The 20,437-nt window shown below is 43.6% G+C and overlaps 4 protein-coding genes and 1 long non-coding RNA gene across 9 annotated transcripts in view; 3 read left to right on the top strand and 2 right to left on the bottom strand.

Moving 5' to 3' along the window:
• Positions 1-20,437, bottom strand: part of cd74a (CD74 molecule, major histocompatibility complex, class II invariant chain a) — a 47,121-nt gene that overhangs the window by 18,623 nt on the left and 8,061 nt on the right. The window lies entirely within an intron of this gene.
• LOC127611129 (SLC35A4 upstream open reading frame protein) lies at positions 54-8,079 on the top strand. The gene is made up of 3 exons (XM_052081473.1): positions 54-271; positions 581-679; positions 7,888-8,079. Exons 1-3 carry the CDS (start codon positions 257-259, stop codon positions 8,077-8,079), a joined length of 306 nt encoding a protein of 101 aa, XP_051937433.1. The 5' UTR covers positions 54-256.
• On the top strand, positions 687-7,853 carry LOC127611199 (uncharacterized). 2 transcript variants are annotated; one of them, XR_007965271.1, is made up of 3 exons: positions 687-1,607; positions 2,832-4,316; positions 7,692-7,853. It is a non-coding gene; the product is annotated as an uncharacterized LOC127611199 (long non-coding RNA). The 2 variants fall into 2 exon arrangements; XR_007965272.1 differs by lacking the exon at positions 7,692-7,853 and having other exon boundaries at positions 2,832-4,325.
• slc35a4 (solute carrier family 35 member A4) lies at positions 8,277-9,818 on the top strand. Its single transcript, XM_052081237.1, has one exon. The coding sequence runs from the start codon at positions 8,279-8,281 to the stop codon at positions 9,236-9,238; it is 960 nt and encodes a 319-aa protein (XP_051937197.1). The 5' UTR covers positions 8,277-8,278; the 3' UTR covers positions 9,239-9,818.
• Positions 9,329-20,379, bottom strand: LOC127610538 (kinesin-like protein unc-104). Of its 4 annotated transcripts, XM_052080809.1 has the most exons (15): positions 19,665-20,379; positions 19,537-19,594; positions 18,038-18,099; positions 17,913-17,963; positions 17,693-17,821; positions 16,996-17,231; positions 15,246-15,356; positions 14,943-15,071; positions 13,835-13,971; positions 13,548-13,759; positions 13,416-13,475; positions 12,799-12,931; positions 11,492-11,842; positions 11,104-11,271; positions 9,329-10,196 (listed from the first exon to the last, which is right to left on the bottom strand). In XM_052080809.1, exons 1-13 carry the CDS (start codon positions 19,689-19,691, stop codon positions 11,676-11,678), a joined length of 1,512 nt encoding a protein of 503 aa, XP_051936769.1. In that variant the 5' UTR covers positions 19,692-20,379; the 3' UTR covers positions 9,329-10,196; positions 11,104-11,271; positions 11,492-11,675. The 4 variants fall into 4 exon arrangements, with proteins under 4 accessions (XP_051936769.1, XP_051936751.1, XP_051936760.1 ...); XM_052080791.1 differs by lacking the exons at positions 19,537-19,594; positions 19,665-20,379 and having other exon boundaries at positions 9,329-9,962; positions 10,046-10,196; positions 18,038-18,667; XM_052080800.1 differs by lacking the exons at positions 19,537-19,594; positions 19,665-20,379 and having other exon boundaries at positions 16,996-17,078; positions 17,157-17,231; positions 18,038-18,667.

The raw sequence follows: 20,437 nt of genomic DNA, 5'->3' as shown, positions 1-20,437 counted from the left end.
ATGTTCGACGTTTTTGACACGGGAAGGTGACACTTGTTCCGGTATGAATGACACGCGTCCGTCAAATGGGACATGAAACACGCCAATAATATTGAACTATATGAATAAGTATTCTCTTAATTTTATAATTGCGCGTTCAATATAACACAAACACAAACTACATCTTGCTTTACTGAGGAGTCGCTTTCAGACCTAACTAATCGCAACGCTGTGTCTACGTTAGTGAATCGAACACTGATCAACTCGATCAGGAAAAATGGCGGATGACAAGGTGAGTATTGCACTCGAGTGTTTACAGCGTAAATACCGAATGTTAAGTCAGTCCGTAGAGACAACAAGGAGCGGATAATTGGAAATTGATTTGGTTTAAGTATGACAAACTCTGAACGAATGAAGCTTTGGCCGCACCGGTGCCCCCCTCCCCCCGAAAAAAAAACATGTTTTATTTTTATTATGGTAATCGCTCTGCTGCAAATATCGCAAATATTGTATATCGTTGTGTGCTTACATAAATAAAAATATGAAGATTTAGGACGATTTGTATGATCAGCGAAAACGCGAATCGCTTGTCTATTTTTAGGACCCCCTGAAACAATTGAAAGACCTGACACAGCTCAAAAATCAGTTGGAGGAGATCCAGAGGCGAGTGGAGAAGGAAATCGCTGTCGGCATTCCACAGGTGCGTGGTTACTGTGTTATGACTGGACCACATAAGTAGGAAAAAAGAATGTGCATGAATACTGTTTTAAATATTACAATAATCATCAGTAAAATGATGTGTCATTCAACCTCATACTTCATAGTCAAGATGATCGCTGACCTTAATTACTGTATATCTTTTGTGTTTTTGTCTTCCAAATTTCAAATATTTTCCTTGTGTTTTTATACCACGTCTGACATTCTTACAATGAGTGCCCATAGGATGTCATTGCATTTCACCACCAAACCTACAAACTACATTTGTGGCCCATGACATTGCCAAACACAAATACCCTCTACCGCAAAGTTGACCACTTAGTATCTGCGAGTGATCAGACGCCAACATTAACAGTGTTAGCTAAAATGAATACAGTATGTGCAAATACTGCAGTCCCGCTTACCTTTTATTTTGGATGTACTTGTGATTCAGCCATTGCTTGAAAGTGGCTCTTTCGCTCAGGAACTCCAGCTACCAAATCATTGGCTGAGAAACTCAGTGTGGCGTAAGGTCATTTTCCTCAAGGAAACGCATTAAAAAAAAAGCTTTTTAATGCATACTGTGTAGATTTTTTCAACGCCACCTAGTGGCAAACTAATAGAATGCAACGACTTCAGTTCAACTCGTGCGCATTTTGAAACACGTGCATGACAGTGCCTCAGAGAGAATATGCAATATCTTTGCAAGATTACCACCGATTTCTTTAGCAGAGGTTCAAGCAAAATGTCATCACAAATGACGCCTGGTTAGTATTCCCTCAAACAGCAAATTATGTATAATACTTTTGTTACACACGCTGGTAGTCATTGATCCAGAGTATTTGTGAGTGGCTGGTGTCTCTTTTGGATATCTGTAGGAGGAAGATGGTGGCAAAACATGTCAGAGTCCTGTAAGGTGAGGTACGACCCATGTAATATAATTAGTAGAGCTGTCAAACGATTAAAATATTTAATCTAATTAAAAATGCAACTGTCATAATTAACTAAAATGAACTAAAAAATTAATCGTGATTACTCACACATTTTTTATCGTTTCTGAATTTCCTTTTACATTTTTTGTCCTATTTTTCCCCATTGTAATGCTCTCATCAACTTGGAATCATGAATCAGTTTTCTATGTGCCAAATACAAATATTTACTGAAATAACAATTTCAATTTTCAATTATACATGAACATTTTTCACTTGGAGCAGTTGTTCACACATAATCTCTCACACAATATTACTGTCCATCAACAACAGTGAAAAAAAATATTTTGTCACACAACAGCTGCTTTAACAGCTTTTTTTAATGAAATCAAAACAGAGCAATATAACATTATAAAGTGCACATCTAAGGTAAACTAGTACTCAGCCTATAGTGGATTTAAACCATGGTTGCATACTTCCTTTTTCTCAAGTTTGCTTTGAACACAGCAGTCTGTTTCTGTATGTTTGTTGGAGAATAACGAGACACCAGTGTTCGTTATGTGCCGCTGTATTCAAAACTGACGGCCTTACCAACAAGCGCAAGCACTTCCCCCATGCTGCTGGGGCAAACCATTCTGAAAGAGGGGGGTTTCACTCCCCCTAACACAGTCGGGCTATGTTGATTGTGTTGGTCCTTCTTGAGCGGAAGTCTCTCTACGGTTTTGTGTAGACCTCATTTCGGATGACTACACTTGGTTCGTTGACAACACTGGAGACGTTTTATTTTCGCTAGGTCGCTACCACTACAGCGCGCTGTCACTGTCAGATGAACACAGAGAAGTTCAGAACACTGTAACCTTCCACACAAAATAGTTCCAAAAAAGTAACAATCGCGTCAGTGGCGTACATCGTGTACCTGTATGATACATATAGAGAGAGAACAGGTAACTTTGGTCTTGTCAGTGGAGCAATCTGGCAACTTTTTAAAAGTAAACTTCCCATTCATAAACTCTTTAAGTTTCCGTTTTTGGTGTCTCGAGCTTCCGTGGCTGGTAAAACAGACATGGGCGTGGACTTCTACAGCGCGCTTGTTGTTTTGTTTCTGGTGTATTTATAGAGCAACGTAACATTCGCTTGTGACGTGTGCCGCGTTAATCTCGCGAGAAAAATTTTAATCCCGTTAAAATTCATTTAAATTAATGCCAATAAAACGCGCTAAACTGACAGCTCTACTAATTAGTGATTACTCGACCTACGATTATATTCATTCATTCATCTTCCGAACCGCTTGATCCTCACTAGGGTCGCGGGGGGTGCTGGAGCCTATCCCAGCTGTCTCCGGGCAGTAGGCGGAGGACACCCTGAATCAGTTGCAAGCCAATCACAGAGCACACAGAGACGAACAACCATCCACGCTCACACTCACACCTAGGGACAATTTAGAGTGTTCAATCAGCCTGCCACGCATGTTTTTGGAATGTGGGAGGAAACCGGAGGACCCGGCGAAAACCCACGCAGGCCCGGGGAGAACATGCAAACTCCACACAGGGAGGCCGGAGCTGGAATCGAACCCGGTACCTCTGCACTGTGAAGCCGACGTGCTAACCACTGGACTACCGGGCCGCCCACGATTATATATATATTTTTAAAAGTATGTTGACCTGTGTAATAGATTTTTTTTGCATGTTATTGAAATTAATAATGTTTTTTAAAATGAACATTGAAAGATCAAAATAAATCAACACATTGTGCGTTTAAATAAATAAAACTATACCTTGCATTTATAAAACTAACAAAAATGTCCTTTTTTGTAGGTTAATATGCAAGAGCTTTCTGCGTTTCTTTTAAATGTATTTGTCTCAGTATTAGTGCAAATCCGTACAGAAGGAAAGACAAAAAATTATTTGAGAATTGTAGTTTACTATACTACACAATACTTAGTGACTTAAAAAATATTTTAGATTTGCACTAAAAATGCCATATAATAAAATACTAAAACCAATAAAAATGAAATAAACAAATCCATTTTGAAAAAAAATAAACTTGCTGTAACTAACTAAAAGTAACTGAGTTTGAAAATCAAAAGTCAAAAGTTAACTAATGAAAAATTCAAAATTAAAGTACGGTAACCCTGGCGTGACTGTATTATTTTACACCGTTACGTAACAATAGAGCAGGAATGCCGAACGATTTGCTCACAGGCACATTTTCTGAACCAAGCATGTTCTTAAAAATTGACAGAGATATTTAATTTCAGACTTGATGGTTAGGCTGGCACTCAAGAGCCTCATCTATTTGCATAAAAGCCATTAAAATAAAAGTTTGACTTCCATACGACTGTGCACCTCAATTTATCGCAGAGGCTACGTCACAGACGCATACACTTTAAATACATTTTAATTCATGCAAACACACCAAAAGGCCCTGCAGAGTGGAATCAGATTTTTTTTTCAATACATACATGTTTGGAAATAATTGCTGAAAACATGCACAGACTGCCAACTATGTAGAGATCAAGGACAAGAGTCGCCCCTCGCCTACTGTATAAACGAATTGAGAGTCTTCATTCACATCAGCAGTTATCTGGAGCACTGTTGACACACAATTAGCTAGCGAGATATGCCTACATCCCAAATTCCTAATAGGTGGCTGCTCTCAAGTGTGTACTGTTTGGCTGTGAGTGTTCACATGTTATGTAGCAAAGGTGAAAGAGTAAGAAAATCCATCCATCCATCCATCATCTACCGCTTATCCGGGGCCGGGTCGCGGGGGCAACAGCTTTAGCAGGGAAGCCCAGACTTCCCTCTCCCTAGCTACTTCTTCCAGCTCTCCCCGGGGGATCCCGAGTCGTTCCCAGGCCAGCTGGGTGACATAGTCTCTCCAGCGTGTCCTGGGTCTTCCTCTGGGTCTTCTCCCGGTGGGACATGACCGGAACACCTCACCGGGGAGGCGCTCAGGAGGCATCCGAATCAGATGCCCAAGCCACCTCATCTGGCTCCTCTCGATGTGGAGGAGAAGCGGCTCGACTCTGAGCCCCTCCCGGATGACTGAGCTTCTCACCTTATCTCTAAGGGAGAGCCCGGACACCCTGCGGAGAAAACTCATTTCAGCCGCTTGTATCCGGGATCTCGTTCTTTCGGTCACGACCCATAGCTCGTGACCATAGGTGAGGGTTGGGACGTAGATCGACCGGTAAATTGAGAGCTTCGCCTTTTGGCTCAGCTCCTTCTTCACCACGACAGACCGATACAACGTCCGCATCACAGCAGACGCTGCACCGATCCGCCTGTCGATCTCCCGCTCCCTCCTACCCCCACTCGTGAACAAGACCCCAAGATACGTACTTGAACTCCTCCACTTGGGGTAAGATCTCCTGCCCGACCCGGAGGGGGCACTCCACCCTTTTCCGACTGAGGACCATGGTTTCAGATTTGGAGGTGCTGATTTTCATCCCAACCGCTTCACACTCGGCTGCGAAACGCTCCAGTGAGAGTTGGAGAGCCCCGTTTGAAGGAGCCAACAGCACCACATCATCTGCAAAAAGCAGGGATGAAATACTGAGGCCCCCAAAACGGACCCCCTCAACGCTTCGGCTGCGCCTAGAAATTCTGTCCATAAAGGTTATGAACAGAATCGGCGACAAAGGGCAGCCTTGGCGGAGTCCTACCTCCACTGGAAACGATTCCGACTTACTGCCGGCAATGCGAACCAAACTCTGACATCGGTGGTATAGTGACCGAACAGCCCGTATCAGGGGGTTCGGTACCCCATACCCACGAAGCACCCCCCACAGAACTCCCCGAGGGACACGGTCAAACGCCTTCTCCAAGTCCACAAAACACATGTAGACTGGTTGGGCGAATTCCCACATACCCTCAAGGACCCTGCTAAGGGTGTAGAGCTGGTCCACTGTTCCACGGCCGGGACGAAAACCACACTGCTCCTCCTCAATCTGAGGCTCGACTTCCTGACGGACCCTCCTCTCCAGCACCCCTGAATAGACCTTACCAGGGAGGCTGAGGAGTGTGATCCCTCTGTAGTTGGAACACACCCTCCGGTCCCCCTTTTTAAAAAGAGGGACTACCACCCCGGTCTGCCAATCCAGAGGCACTCTCCCTGTTGTCCACGCGATGTTGCAGAGGCGTGTCAACCAGGACAGCCCCACAACATCCAGAGCCTTGAGGAACTCCGGGCGGATCTCATCCACCCCTGGGGCCTTGCCACCGAGGAGCTTTTTAACAACATCGGTGACTTCAACCACAGAGATAGGAGAGCCCACCTCAGAGTCCCCGGGCTCTGCTTCCTCCAAGGAAGGCGTGTTGGTGGAGTTGAGGAGGTCTTCGAAGTACTCTGCCCACCGGTTCACAACGTCCCGAGTCGAAGTCAGCAGCGCCCCATCCCCACTGTACACAGTGTTAGTGGTGCACTGCTTCCCCCTCCTGAGACGTCGGATGGTGGACCAGAATTTCCTCGAAGCCGTCCGGAAGTCGGCTTCCATGGCCTCACCGAACTCTTCCCACGCTCGGGTTTTTGCCTCGGCGACCACCGAAGCCGCGGCCCGCTTGGCCAATCGATACCTGTCAGCTGCCTCTGGGGTCCCACAGGCCATAAAGGCCTGATAGGACTCCTTCTTCAGCTTGACGGCATCCCTTACTGCTGGTGTCCACCAGCGAGTACGGGGGTTGCCGCCACGACAGGCACCAACCACCTTACGGCCACAACTCAGATTGGCCGCCTCAACAATAGAGGCACGGAACACGGTCCACTCGGGCTCAATGTCCCCCGCCTCCCCCGGAACATGGGAAAAGCTCTGTCGGAGGTGGGAGTTGAAACTCCTTCTGACAGGGGATTCCGCCAGACGCTCCCAACAAACCCTCACTATACGTTTGGGTCTGCCAGGACGGACCGGCATCTTCCCCCACCATCGGAGCCTACTCACCACCAGGTGGTGATCAGTTGAAAGCTCCGCCCCTCTCTTCACCCGAGTGTCCAGAACATGCGGCCGCAAATCCGATGATACAACTACAAAGTCGATCATCGAACTGCGGCCTAGGGTATCCTGGTGCCAAGTGCACATATGGACACCCTTATGTTTGAACAAGGTGTTCGTTATGGACAATCCGTGACGAGCACAGAAGTCCAATAACAAAACACCACTCGGGTTCAGATCGGGGGGGCCGTTCCTCCCAATCACGCCCCTCCAGGTCTCACTGTCATTGCCCACGTGAGCATTGAAGTCCCCCAGCAGAACAAGGGAGTCCCCAGCAGGAGTACTCTCCAGCACACCCTCCAGGGACTCCAAAAAGGGTGGGTATGCTGAGCTGCTGTTTGGTGCATATGCACAAACAACAGTCAGGACCCGTCCCCCCACCCGCAGGCGGAGGGAGGCAACCCTCTCGTCTACCGGTGTGAACCCCAATGTACAGGCACTGAGCCGGGGGGCAATGAGTATGCCCACACCTGCTCTGCGCCTCTCACCGTGAGCAACTCCAGAGTGGAAGAGAGTCCAACCCCTCTCGAGAGAACTGGTACCAGAACCCAGGCTGTGTGTGGAGGCAAGTCCGACTATATCCAGTCGGAAATTCTCTGCCTCACACACCAGCTCGGGCTCCTTCCCTGCCAGAGAGGTGACATTCCATGTCCCAAGAGCTAGCTTCTGCAGCCGAGGATCGGACCGCCAGGGTCCCCGCCTTTGGCTGCCGCCCAGCTCACATTGCACCCGACCCCTTTGGCCCCTCTCATGGGTGGTGAGCCCATGGGAAGGGGGACCCACGTTGCCTCTTCGGGCTGTGCCCGGCCGGGCCCCATGGGTGTAGGCCCGGCCACCAGGCGCTTGCCAACGAGCCCCACCTCCAGGCCTGGCTCCAGAGGGGGGCCCCGGTGACCCGCGTCCGGGCAAGGGAAACCTTGGTCCATATATTTTGCTCATCATAAGGGGTCTTTGAGCCGTGCTTTGTCTGGCCCCTCACCTAGAACCTGTTTGCCATGGGTGACCCTGCCAGGGGCATTAAGCCCCAGACAACTTAGCTTCTAGGATCATTGGGACACACAAACCCCTCCACCGCGGTAAGGTGACGACTCACGGAGTAAGAAAATGTTTTAAAAAATCAAACGTGATATTCAACGTGTGCCCTGGGGCTTTGCGCTGGTGTGACTGCGTGACTTCTTTTTGTGTTTTTAATCATTCAAATTTGGCAAGGTTACCATCAACATTCTTATCTATCTGTGGTGTGTGAAATTTAGATTTATTCTCAGGGGCTTTAATGTCATCTTCCTCTTGCAGGACGGCTCGCTGTTGGGATCCCCATTCCTAAAGGGCTTCCTGGCTGGTTATGTGGTGGCTAAGCTACGCTCTTCTGCCATCTTTGGGGTGCTGATGGGGACCATCACTGGCATGTATGCAGCACAGAACTATCAAGCGCCTAACGTTGAAAGGACCTTGAAAGACTTTCTCAACAACTTGAAAAAAAAGTAATTTGAGGACTGACGAGAGCCTGGTGCTATTTTTTGTTTGGTCAGTGATGGACTACAATCAACAATTTAAGATAGCTCTTGCGACGTTTGGTCCATTGTGTTTCATGGTGTTTTGTTTGGTTGCTCCTTGAGATTGTATGAAGCTAATTGCACTAAACCGCATGCTGTGAATGAGTATTTAATTTTTTGTGTTATCAACAATGATTGTGATCCAAAACGAGAGGGCTAGGTACAGGAGGCGGTGGCTACCGAGGCTGCGGTGGGGGGCGCTCTTGTGCGCGATGGTCCTCATCTACGGCTCACATGCTCCGCTTATCTCTCTGAGCAAAGTCGAGGGCCGCGTCCCTTTCGACCCTTCCTTATGCGTCGTCATGATCGAATTGGCTAAGCTACTCGTGTCTTTCGCTGCTCTCGTTACGACTGGGGGCATTTCGGCCTTACTCGCCCCTACCTCTCTGTTCCTAGTGGCCCCCTACGCCGTCCCCGCCGCGCTATACGCCCTCAACAACAACCTGGTTGTTCTCATGCAGGCTTATATGGACCCTAGCTCTTTCCAGGTTCTCAGCAACCTCAAAATCGCCGCCACTGCTCTGCTTTACTCCCTGTGCTTGGGCAAGCGGCTGCGCTGGAGTCAGTGGATGAGTCTGGGACTCCTCATGGCAGCGGGAGTGTGCCACAGCTACTCCAGCCTAGACTCCGCAGACGTGGGCACTGCACAGCGAGGGCCCAAGCTTCATATCACAGGCCGGGGGCTCTTCCTCATGCTGGTATACTGCTGCGCATCTGGGCTGGCGGCTGTTTATACAGAGCGGGTGCTGAAGAGTCAGAAGCTGCCACTTAGCCTGCAAAATCTCTACCTCTATGTTTTTGGCGTGCTCATCAACGGGTTGTCTGCCCTCTCTGCCCTTGCGAGTGACAAGAGCTTTTTGGAAGGATACTCGTGGACAGTCTGGGCTATCATAGCGGGGCAGGCGGCTAACGGCCTCTTAATGTCTGTGGTGTTGAAACACGGCAGCGGCATTACTCGGCTCTTCGTCATCTCCTGCTCCATGTTGGTCAATGCTGTGATGTCATGGGCAGTTTTAGGGCTGCAGCTTACTTTCTTCTTTCTGATACCACTCGCCATGGTTGCCTTGGCAGCTTTTCTTTACTACACGTAGTTGGAGTCTTCACAAAAAACTGTTTTTTTTTGTTTTGTTTTGAACTCATTGTTTGGTTTCTCATATTGTTATCTTGCTTTTTAAAAAAACACGTTTCTGTGTGTAATAACATGAAAACTAAACTTCTCCTTGACAAATCATTGCAATTGTTACTTCCACACTCGCTGGACAATTATGTACAGATTACGCATATCTAAGGTAAGAGAATATACTGCCTGCCCTTAGATAGCACTGTGTAAGCCATCCATCCATTTTTATATCGTGCCCGTCCTGATTAGGGTCACGGGGTGAGTTGGAGCCTACCCGACCTGACTTTGTACCTTTTGTCCAAAGTCAGTTGGGGCAGCCTCGAGATCATCCACGACTATAAAGTGGACAGGTGCTACAGAAAATGGTTGGATGATTGCATTTAATTACTTGAACAACACTGTCAATGACCACCACAGTAATAGCCTCAAGTTGCATATACCTAATGAATTGTCCAGTGCGCATATGGCATCATTTTCATGTTTTATAAGTTTCATGCATGATTCCCCTATGGTTTGAGTGACAAATGATGCAAATAAATGTCACATGCCAAGTTGTCTCGCTTATTTATAATCATAAGGTCCAGTGAATTATCATACACTGACATCTTTTATTTTCGGGAGGTATTACACACCAGGTATTGCACAAGCCCTGTGTTCACCTTACTTGGTTAGCGTATCCTTCAACTCCCCCAGAGCTGCAAAAGGGAAAAACAAACAAACGACAGAACAATTTCTGTAAAGCACAGTGTAAGAAGAGCAAGTGTAGACCTAAACCCACCTTTACGTAGTTGTTGGTTGTCAGCATGCAGCTGGTGGTTCTGAGCAGATAGATAAATGGCGTCGTGCACAGCCTCCAGGAGCACGCTTCTGTATCTGGCCTCAGATGTCCTCCTCAGTTCCTCGCTCAATTCATGAAACCTCTTGAACACCTTCAGAGACACATTTACACCAAAGGAAAAGGAAAAAAGCCTGGGAAAAACATAATATATAACGCTTCATTCTCAGTCTCGAGAGTTCCAAATGAGCTACCAGATTTACTGTAATTTGATTTACAGTGCTTTAATCCATATAAAGTACCAGTAAAGAACAACTCACAAACGCATGTACAGCCTGCATGTTGTAGGGGAGGTTGTGCGTTGCCCCATCCTACCCACACAAAGCCTTCTCGGATTAATATTTGCTGCCGACCAGTGTTATTTGTATTTGATCACTAGTGGGCAGTGTACACGAATCAACATTTCAATAGTAATAGAAAAATGTAAATGTGTCAACCTGTATTAATACAGAGCAGTTATTGTGTATTAAATAAATGTCTCATAATCCTCATGCCATTTTGTGTCCATCCTTCATTTTTAACCTTTTTAGACTTTTAATCCTGATGCCAATTAGGGTTGTAGTATTTTGAAAGAGTTTTGATCACTTTTGGCATCATTTCATTGGACATTGTGCTGATTCTTCTGTGCATGCTTTGGCCACTTGGAGGCAGTATAATACAAAGACGCCTGCCGTACATTCACAACCAACTCGGTAAGCTGCTGTAATATTAGCGATTTTTCGTGATTCCTTGCTGACCATAAAGAATACATGTCAGTGTGATGATTGTTTGTCGACGTATGTTGTTACATTATGATAGATAAATAATGCGATATAAAATAAAATTACTTCATATTTTGAAGAGGAGGGTAAACTAACCCACAGTCAAGGAGACAATAGCCCTCCACCCACACTGATATTCAACACAGTACCACATACGGTACAGTATAGTAAAAGAGTAGACTGAATATGAATGAATCTGTTTACATTTGTGTGTTAACTGCCTACGATGGTTGGACACACCTGGAGGCTCTCTTCCCTCAGATGTCGCAGCTCATTTCGATGCTTGTGACGCAGCTCCAGCAGGTCCTTGTGGGCCTGCTGGGCCTCCACTCGCAGGACCTCCATTTGCAGCACCAGAGCCCATCTCTCACTGCTCATTACCAGCAGCTCTCTCTGCAGGCCGTCGCTCTAACAAGTTATATTCAGATTGATCATTTTCCTTCTTCATTTACAATTGTGTTTGTGTTCACAATTGTGTTTTGGTCACAATACCCCCAAAATGCACTGATTGATATACGTTCCCCCCACAAGGAATCTGCTTAACAAGTGAGTCAGCATTCTCTCCTAAGATAGATAAAACACTGAATAATACAGTTTGAAACATTTACAGCTCATCTCATTAGCTTACTGGAAGCTGCTCGCTCGTCAAGTCTCTCTCCATTTTCTCCACCTCCCGCTGAATTAATCTCCCACTGAGCTCCTTCAGTTGTCTCCTACGCTCGTGTGCATGGCAGTCTTCCAATTGATACTCATCATTTAACGGTAACTTAAAAAAAAAAGAAGGTGGGAGAGTCTTGTGCATACAAATAGGCTTAAAATGATAAGGGCACAAAGGGCACAAAGGAGATGAAGGGCGTTACTTGTAGACAGAGGTCACATTTTTCTGCAGGAATGTTTTTTATCGGTTCATCTCTGAGAGCCTCCATCAACTGCATAATCCTCGATATGCTCTCCTGGACTTTCTCCACACCCCCTGTCTCTTTTGCAGACATGAGAAATACGACATATCGGTACCCTCACTGGCCACATCATCAGTTCCACTACAACAAAATATCAAAAGGTCTGCCTTTAAACGAGAGATGGTCAGTCTCAGTTTGGATTGGCACAAAGAATAAGTCTCTTGACGAGAGTTTTTTTTCTGAGATTATATTCCTGCAAATATATGGATTTTTTGGGGGGGGTGCTGAACAAATGTATTGTGGAACATGTTCACATTTTGTGTGGAACAGTATCCATTATATGAAACACTTATTGCTCACAAGGGTTTTAAACAAGAGGGCAAAAAAAAAAAGTTTCATTTAAGGGTCAATAAACTTCTACGATCTCCCCTTGGTAGATTAACACACCTGCTTCTTCTGCGCATGTGCAGGAGTAATGAAAAAAAAAAACGATATACTGTATGTGGGAATGGATTTCAAATACTATTGATGATTGATCATCAGCCAGAAACAGTGATGTGACAGGTGGAAATGCTCAGGGTGCACGGAAAACATGTGACTCGAGGCTATAACTGCAGATTGAATTGTATGCATTGAGCTGTATTATTACTTTTATGGGCCTGGCTGCAGAAAACACAGAGGGCTGCACCGTAGAATGCAGTGTGGTCGTTTACAGCTCAGAATTTCTTGTGAAAGTTTTCACTGGTATAAAAATGTATTGAAATTAGGTGCCGAAAATGAGAGATGTAAGATAATGGATGGATGACTATTATAAGTCAGGCATCACATTCACCTTGGAAACAGTTTGTCATCTTGGTCTCATTTTTTTCCATTTGAATAAGGGCATGTCGACTTTATATCCACTGTAAAACCATTATCGTAAAAATATCATGAAACTACTGAGAATTCTGTTAATATCGGTGGAATTTGTGGACATCTCTTACTTTGGATCTTACGTGATTGTGCAGGTGTACTGAAGTGTGAAGTGTCCTGTTACCTCTTACGTGTGCTTCCATTGCCTGCCTCAACTCTTTCTGCAAGCTCTTCACGGCGTCTGAACTCTCTTTGTGATTGATGTTGTGACCTCCAGATAAGTCACCATGTATTTGGCTCTTTTGGGATCCGCATAGCTGCCAGACCAACAGAATATCTATTAACCCCCAAACTATCTTGCATTGATAAAACTAACTGGCTTTCGGTTCAGAGTTTATTATAAATGTATTTATTTTGGTAATGCTGTACGTCTTCACAGAAAAAGGAAGGTCAAACGGTCATTCGAGAATTGTAGTTTTTACTTTATGACACAATACTTAGTGACTTTTTTTTAAAACTTGCACTTGACAACAACTAAAAATACTATTAAATAAATAAATTATACAAAATGTATCACAATTAAAATCATTAACAAACAAAAATATAGACCAACCTGCTCTAACAACTAAAATTCAAAAGGAAATAAAAACAAATTTTAATGAAACGTCCGCAAACTATTGTTATGCATTGAACTACTGTTCCTTTGGCCAAAGTAAGATTGTATTTTGTGTCTATACTTAAGTCTTGAATGGCAGTAGTTTTGTCAGCCCTGGTTTAATGGCTCATATGGATGATTCAAACCTTAAGTTTAATCCTCTTTGACGCTTCCCTTTTCTTCTGCCACGACTGCTCTTTCACGATCTGTTGAAGGAACCGCTCACTTATGAGTTCAATATGTTTGATGCATAGTTCAATGTTGATGTTACAAATGACCTGCAGGCTTCGGATGAGCTCAGCCAGCCTGTGGATGTTACACGTCCCATCAGCCGCGTCTGACATCATCGCATGTCTCAGCTCCACAATATGACCTCGGATCTCTTGCTCCCTTTTCTCTGGGCTCCAGCAAAATCGGGAGGCCCTTGTCACTAACCGCTTCACTTTTTGGGCCAAAGCTAAAGCAGATGGCGTCTCATCATCTAAATCGCCTGCAATGAGGAGGAGTAAGATTTATGATTTGAGCAAAGGTTAGATTTGAGGTGGGGAGAAGCAGAGCAAAGCACCTCGAGGTTGGATAAAGTAGATGAGCGCTGTCCTGTTATTTCCTCTAAGAGCGTCGTTGAGAAGGCAATGCAAGAGTGGGTCGGTTTTGTTGGCTTCACTTGGGATTTGATCCATAACCTTCAGCAGCGGGTTGACGCTGGAGACATGACATAAAATGACAATGCTGCAACCGATGATATAGAACGGTAAGGAATTTATGAACCGTTTCTTTCATGTTTTGGATTGAAAACATCTATCCTCGCTGACAACACCCTCGGCTGGCCGTCAGTCAATTGCAGGGCATGTATCGAGTTACGACTAAGGTACAAAATAACTGCCGCTCAATTGCTTGTTCACGCTAAGAGATTGCGGGCATAACGTAAGCGTAGAAGTAGCAGAGAACAGCATATTTAAGAGTGTTTTGCATTTTAGGTAGAGCCAGTTTTCCCCGTGAAATGTCTGCAAATGTGTTATTAAGTTTCAAACGACGGCGATAATGGAAGTGTGAGAGGAAGCATTACTGAATAACAGATTTTATCACTGCGCCACAGGTCAAGAGCATTTTAAGTGATGCTTTACATTTCCATGAATGTATCTTTGATGGTGATTAATAAACATACCGCTCCTTTTTTTTCCTGCAGTGTGCAGAAACAACCCAGATTCAAGGAAATGCAAAGTTGAAAAGAGTTTTGTCATAAGCGGCATGACTGCTTCTTGTGGTCAGGGGTTGCCAACCCGATGCCCTAAAAGGCCCAAATGTCGTATTAAAAGACGCAAATGTCAGCCATCACGGAGCATCTCAGATTTGATTCATCACAGTGCACTGGCATCTGTTTGCATATAAAGTGCTCCTCTGAAAAGGCACAAAATGAACTGCACTTCAATGAAGGGGGGGAAACCGTTGGACATAAAATGCATAAAAAGGAGGCGTTAAGGTTGGAGTTGTGAAGATTGACTACTATGACTTTTAGTGTAATCATATTTGTGCATCAGTTAACCTGGACAAATCATGTTTGCTCATTGCCATATCTTCTCAATTATCTTAGTCAAATTCACTTTGCAGCTCTATTTAAGGCAAGATACATAACGAAGACTACTTTGTACAAATTGGGCATGTTGTCAACAGACCCCATCAGGGTTGTCCAATTGGCTCCTCCCACCAGACCAAACACACGCAGTCTGCTGCTACAGAGCTGAAAGGCCACTTCATCCTCTTGGAGTTTCCACTCCACCGCCACTGTGAAAAGCCAGCTACATCTGCGGAACACAAAAGCAGTCGATAAATGATAAAATACCCCCCAAAAGCAAGACAGGCTGGTAAAGGCGAGTCCTTTTTTGTTACATGATGCAGTCAAACACTTAATTCTAGGTTGTGTAACCGCCACTCTGTGCAAGTCTCTGCCAGACACAGCCAGAGTTCGTTTGACCTACCTTGTCGAAATGAACTCTTCTTTGGCCTTTTGTGCTTCCCTGCATGTTTCATAGAGCGTGTAGGCTTCCTTTGCAGAGTCTACGCACACCTCGCCCAAACCTCTGATAACACTAAGTGGAAAACAAAAGTCAATTTCTCAATTTAATTAAATCAAAATACAGATAGCATTTGTATTTGGATTGGGATTACAGCGTTTCCCAGATTTTAAAGAGCAAAGGCACAATTCTTATGTAAATTATGAGCAGTCATTTTCCAATACATATACAAGCTAAATTATACCATTTATTCCATGAAACCGTTTTCATTCATTCCTAATAGCCTTTTCTGTTGCTGGTCCCTCTCTCTGGAATGACCTCCCACTGAACATTCGGCAAGCCTCCTCGCTCCCATCTTTAAAACGCACCTCAAAACTCACTTGTATTCTTTGGCATTTGACTCAGCATAACTTAGATTTGTTCTTGGTTTTGCTGTTCGGTGCTTTCTACCGTCTTTGTTACTGATTTGTTGCTTTACTGTTGTATATGTTAGTTGCTCCAGGTACAGCACTTTGTATGCAGCGATGGCTGTTTGAAAGTGCTCTATAAATACAGTTGAGTTGAGTATTCTCTTCATTTCTCAACATTTCTTTTGGCTGCACTGCTTCCAGTACATGAATGTGTGTATGTTAGAATTTTAAGATTTCAGTCTCTGTGTTGCCATGTGAAATCTGCTTAGGCCAGGGTCTTCAGAATCGATAGTGCCGGCCGATTTACAGTAACTTTGTCCTCACAAAGTCAGCGACCTGGCTCTGAATGACATCGTCATATTTTTCCGTCCTCTGGTTGGTTAGAGGAAACTTGTGACATTCAACTTCGACGAGCATAACACTCTTGTAGCAATCTGCACACATTAATATGTTTAATAATCAGCATATTTGGTGAATATAAGGCATTCTACTTGAATCCTTTATATTTTCGTCACGTTATGCAATACATGTTGGTGCTGAATTTTCCCGGTCTTGTACGTAACACTGTTGTGTTCAGGGTTGGGAGCCTTACTTTTAAAATGTATTCCAGTACAGTTACCTGTTTTAAAAAATGTAGTTAGAAATGTGATCCAAGTACAATATTAAATCTCATGGCACACCACGATAGCAGATATAAAAAGTCTACACACCCCTGTTGTTGCTCTACTTTTTTCTTTCTTTTTAAAAAAAACATACACACACTCTCTCTCTCTCTCACACACACACACACACACACACACACACACACACACACACACACACACACACACACACACACACACACACACCAAAACATCAGGAAAAAACCACTAAGACTGCTGAATGTTATTTGTTATATTTATTTTTTCTTGATTAAATTTATCTTGGCCTCTTTTTTAATTTTAAAAAAACCTGGGGGTGTAGTCTTTTAACATCCACTCTATACCGAAATATAGTAATGCCACGTCCCAATTAACACATAGGGCACTTTGTGTGAAATCTGGGACCGTATAGGCGAATACAAATCTATTATTTTGTTTGAATGGCAACACATGGATACACAGGTTAATTACATCTTCTGCTGTGGTGATGCATTACAGTCTCTGTAATTGTTCTACCTGTCACTATAAATCATGAACAGAGATACTTTGGACGAGTAAGCAAGTGATACAGTTTGAACCAATTAAGAGAAATGGGATAACTCCTTGTAGCACTTCCGATGATCTCTGTGGCACAATGGTTAGGAACTGATGATTCACACTCACCTTCCCAGGACTGGATGAGGGACAAGTTCGAGAGTTTGTGTATCAGGGTTCAAGAGATCATCCACACTACCATCTGGATGAAACTGGGGGGGTGACAAAACAACTTGTCCACAATGTGTTTTCTTTTCTGGTGTCACACAAAAACAAACAAACAAACAAACCTGAAGGTAGGAAACAGAGACAAACAGCTCATCTTTCACAGGTGGCATCACATGACCGAAGACATATGTCAACACCTAAGAAAAACACAAGGTAGGCAACGAACATCGTATGTGACCAAAAAGCTATTTCCCTACCTTTATTTAAAGAGACCGGGTATATATTTTACATGAGAACAACCTTAGGACAGACACACTATTGAACAAAATGTAACATAAAGTATATACTGTATGCTTAAATACTGAGGATCATCTCAATTCACTCACACCGACTGCTGTGTGAAATCTAGGCTTACAATACAATACATGCTGATTAGTTGAACATGATACAGATTAATTGGAACCTCTCTCATCTGGTGAAAGGGCATTTAGTTGTTCTACCTGCCACTACGTGTCAATTGTATAGATAGATGAACAAAGAAACACAATTTGTCGTCAATAAACGACACATTCCCCTTAGTAGAGAGAGGTCGTATTTAGTTTGATGATAACACGCCCCTAGTGGAAAGTTGAGGCAATGTTACAAAACTGAAGCAAACCTGTTGCACAATAACATCGTCAATCTGAGTGCCAACGCTCTCCATGGATGCTCCGCATATGAGCAGTGACACGCTGTAACCTTCACATGTGCAATCAGTGAGCGGCTGCAGCAACTCCCCGTGAAACTTCTGTCGGTGACACATACTCGAGTTTAAAGCCTGGACATGTTGCTGGCCACTATTGTGAAAGAAGACTCAATTTGAAAAGACGTGTTGTTACCTGCATGTTTTCCACAGTCACAGCTTGGTCGAACGACAAGCACTGTAGTTGCTGTTTGGAGAAGCATTAAGGCGATGAGAGTTCATAAGACACAAATATGGCGAGATGGTGACCATTGAGAGTACCTCATCTTTTGATATGTAGTCCAAACTTTGCCCATCCTTATGAATGAAGACATACTCTTGACCTTTGAGAGAGAAAAAAAACTCTGATGGAAACATAAATTCAACTCCTTCCATCCATTCCCTACAAAATATTTTGATTGTAGCATCAGAGGTGAGCTGGAGCTTTTTCTGTGATATATTTTCATGATCTGTGTTTTGTTGACTTTCTTTTGATGAGCAGATTGAGTTTTGTTTCATGTTTTGCTTGTGTCCCATTGATCATGTCTTGTCTTGCTAGTTGGGGCTTTGTTTGCGTCGGTTGTCATCGGACCCACCCTTGTGCCAACCAATCAGCTCCCCTTGCTTGTATTTATTTTCTTTCTGTCTTTCTCAGTTCCTCTTTTCTGTTGCTGTAATCGTCAGACACATTTCCCAATCTTGTTTTGTTTCAGAGTAGTATAATCACAGTTTTGTTATTTCTATTTTTGAAATAAATTCTTTTTCATGATGACTCTTGCTCCCCAGTTTGCCGCCCTGGTTCCCTGCACTTGGGCCCTCAACACTCAACCAGGCAAACCTTAGTAAGGTTGAGGCCTCATGAAGCGTTGCAGCATATTGGGTAAACTGTTTTGATACTGTGTTGGCACTGTGTCACTCTCTTCCTCAATAGAAGACCTGCTGTATCTCATATTGTTGAATTGCAGGCAACCTATAAACAATCTTGTTTGGTTATGCCGTTATGTTATTATTTTGTATGAACCTGTTTTATTATAAGGTTAAAATATCTTTTACATATACACTCAATGAATGTCAACATGTGGCATTGTTAAGCTTAAAGTGAAAGTGTTCTCATTCTGAACTGATGTTGTTTATGTACTTGTCTTTGAGGCACAGATATTTCAAACTATTTTTCGTTGCACATTTTTGTTTAAAAAAAAACAGTTTCCTTCAGTTCTTTTGGGTTTTTTTGGGGGGGGGGGGTCTGGTGGGGGCAGTAAAGTATTTCCTTTTTTCCCCAGCAATTTTCTAGCTTTGGAAAACACTCTCTCAAAGGTATTGATGTGGTTGGAGTGCCAAAAAAAAAAAGGAGATTGACGTTATACTGTACTGCCTCAGGAACAGCTTGCGAGCGATTGAGCGATACATCTGCTGGAACGGTAGCGTGTTGCTCTTATTACCTCGACACTTGTGCCGACAAGTCAATGGGCAGGATCACTTCAACATTGAACGACAGAAACCGGGTACACCTTGGATTGGCAATAAACCAATGCCGGACACATATACACAAACATTCTCATTCACCGGTGTGGAAACTTGAGCCTTCAATGAACCCGACATACATGTTTTTGTAATGTTGAGAAAACCCACGCAAGCATGGTGAAAACAAAGTCAACAAAGGAAGATCAGAGCCAACCTTGGAACTGTAAAGCAGATGTGCTAACCACTAGTTATTTCACTATGCTGCCACAAATCAAACTCACTTCCAGTCTTGTAAGTTAACCTGTGAGAGTAAGCCTTACCTGGTATTGCATTTAGTACAATTCCCACTTTTACTGCTTCACCGTCTCTCATTAAAATCTGTAGAAAAAAAAATGAAGGTCACCGGAGAAAAAATCTGCCATTTTGCAACAAAAGAATGAGTACTCACAGGGTCTTTCATGACCATGGAGGCCATGCTGTGCTTATGTTTGGACCTCCATGAGCACGCATGTATTATATTACAGTCTGCTGAATTATTAAGGACAAGGAATATAGTTTAGCTCAAGGAGTATGGTTACCAAGATGTAAAAGAAAGGTTGAGTTTAGTAAAATACATTATATGGTAGATAGTCATTTTAGCCGTCAGCCATAAATATGTTGTACCGGTAATTTTATTTAATTAACTGGAAAAGGGAGAAATAAAAGTGAATGACAAATCTGCTTTTTGGCATTATTTTCTGTCTTGTGTTAATCCTGTGTAGTTGTTTAGCTCAAGCTACCAGTCCATGTCATTGCTTAATGATGAAATATCGAGAACATATGGCAACTAAAGAGCTAATGACCCATTTCACACTCCAGATGAGTCTTACGTCAACAGTGTCAGTGGAGGCTCGGAATGTACGTATTTATAGAGGCCATTGTATAAAAAGTCCTGTGTTATATATTATATTTTGTTATTATTCCAAAGGTTTGTATGCAAACAAACTAAGTTAAAATCTATTTCAAGTAACTCCCAAAATTTTGGATTATTTATTGACACTTTTTAATAAAAAAATTAAAATGAATGAGACAATGATGGCAACGCACTGTTTTAAGTGTATTTTCCTTTTCTAGCCCAAAATGCTTTGCGCTTGATAGGGGTGGCTTGGCAAAAAAAAAAAATTTCACAAGGGTCAAGTCACAGAATAAAAGTTGAGAACCACTGCTGTAAATTATATAAAA

Source organism: Hippocampus zosterae, chromosome 1 (assembly GCF_025434085.1).
Source record: "Hippocampus zosterae strain Florida chromosome 1, ASM2543408v3, whole genome shotgun sequence".
NCBI classification, from domain to species: Eukaryota; Metazoa; Chordata; class Actinopteri; order Syngnathiformes; family Syngnathidae; genus Hippocampus; species Hippocampus zosterae.
This window is presented reverse-complemented; position numbering and strand designations above follow the sequence as displayed.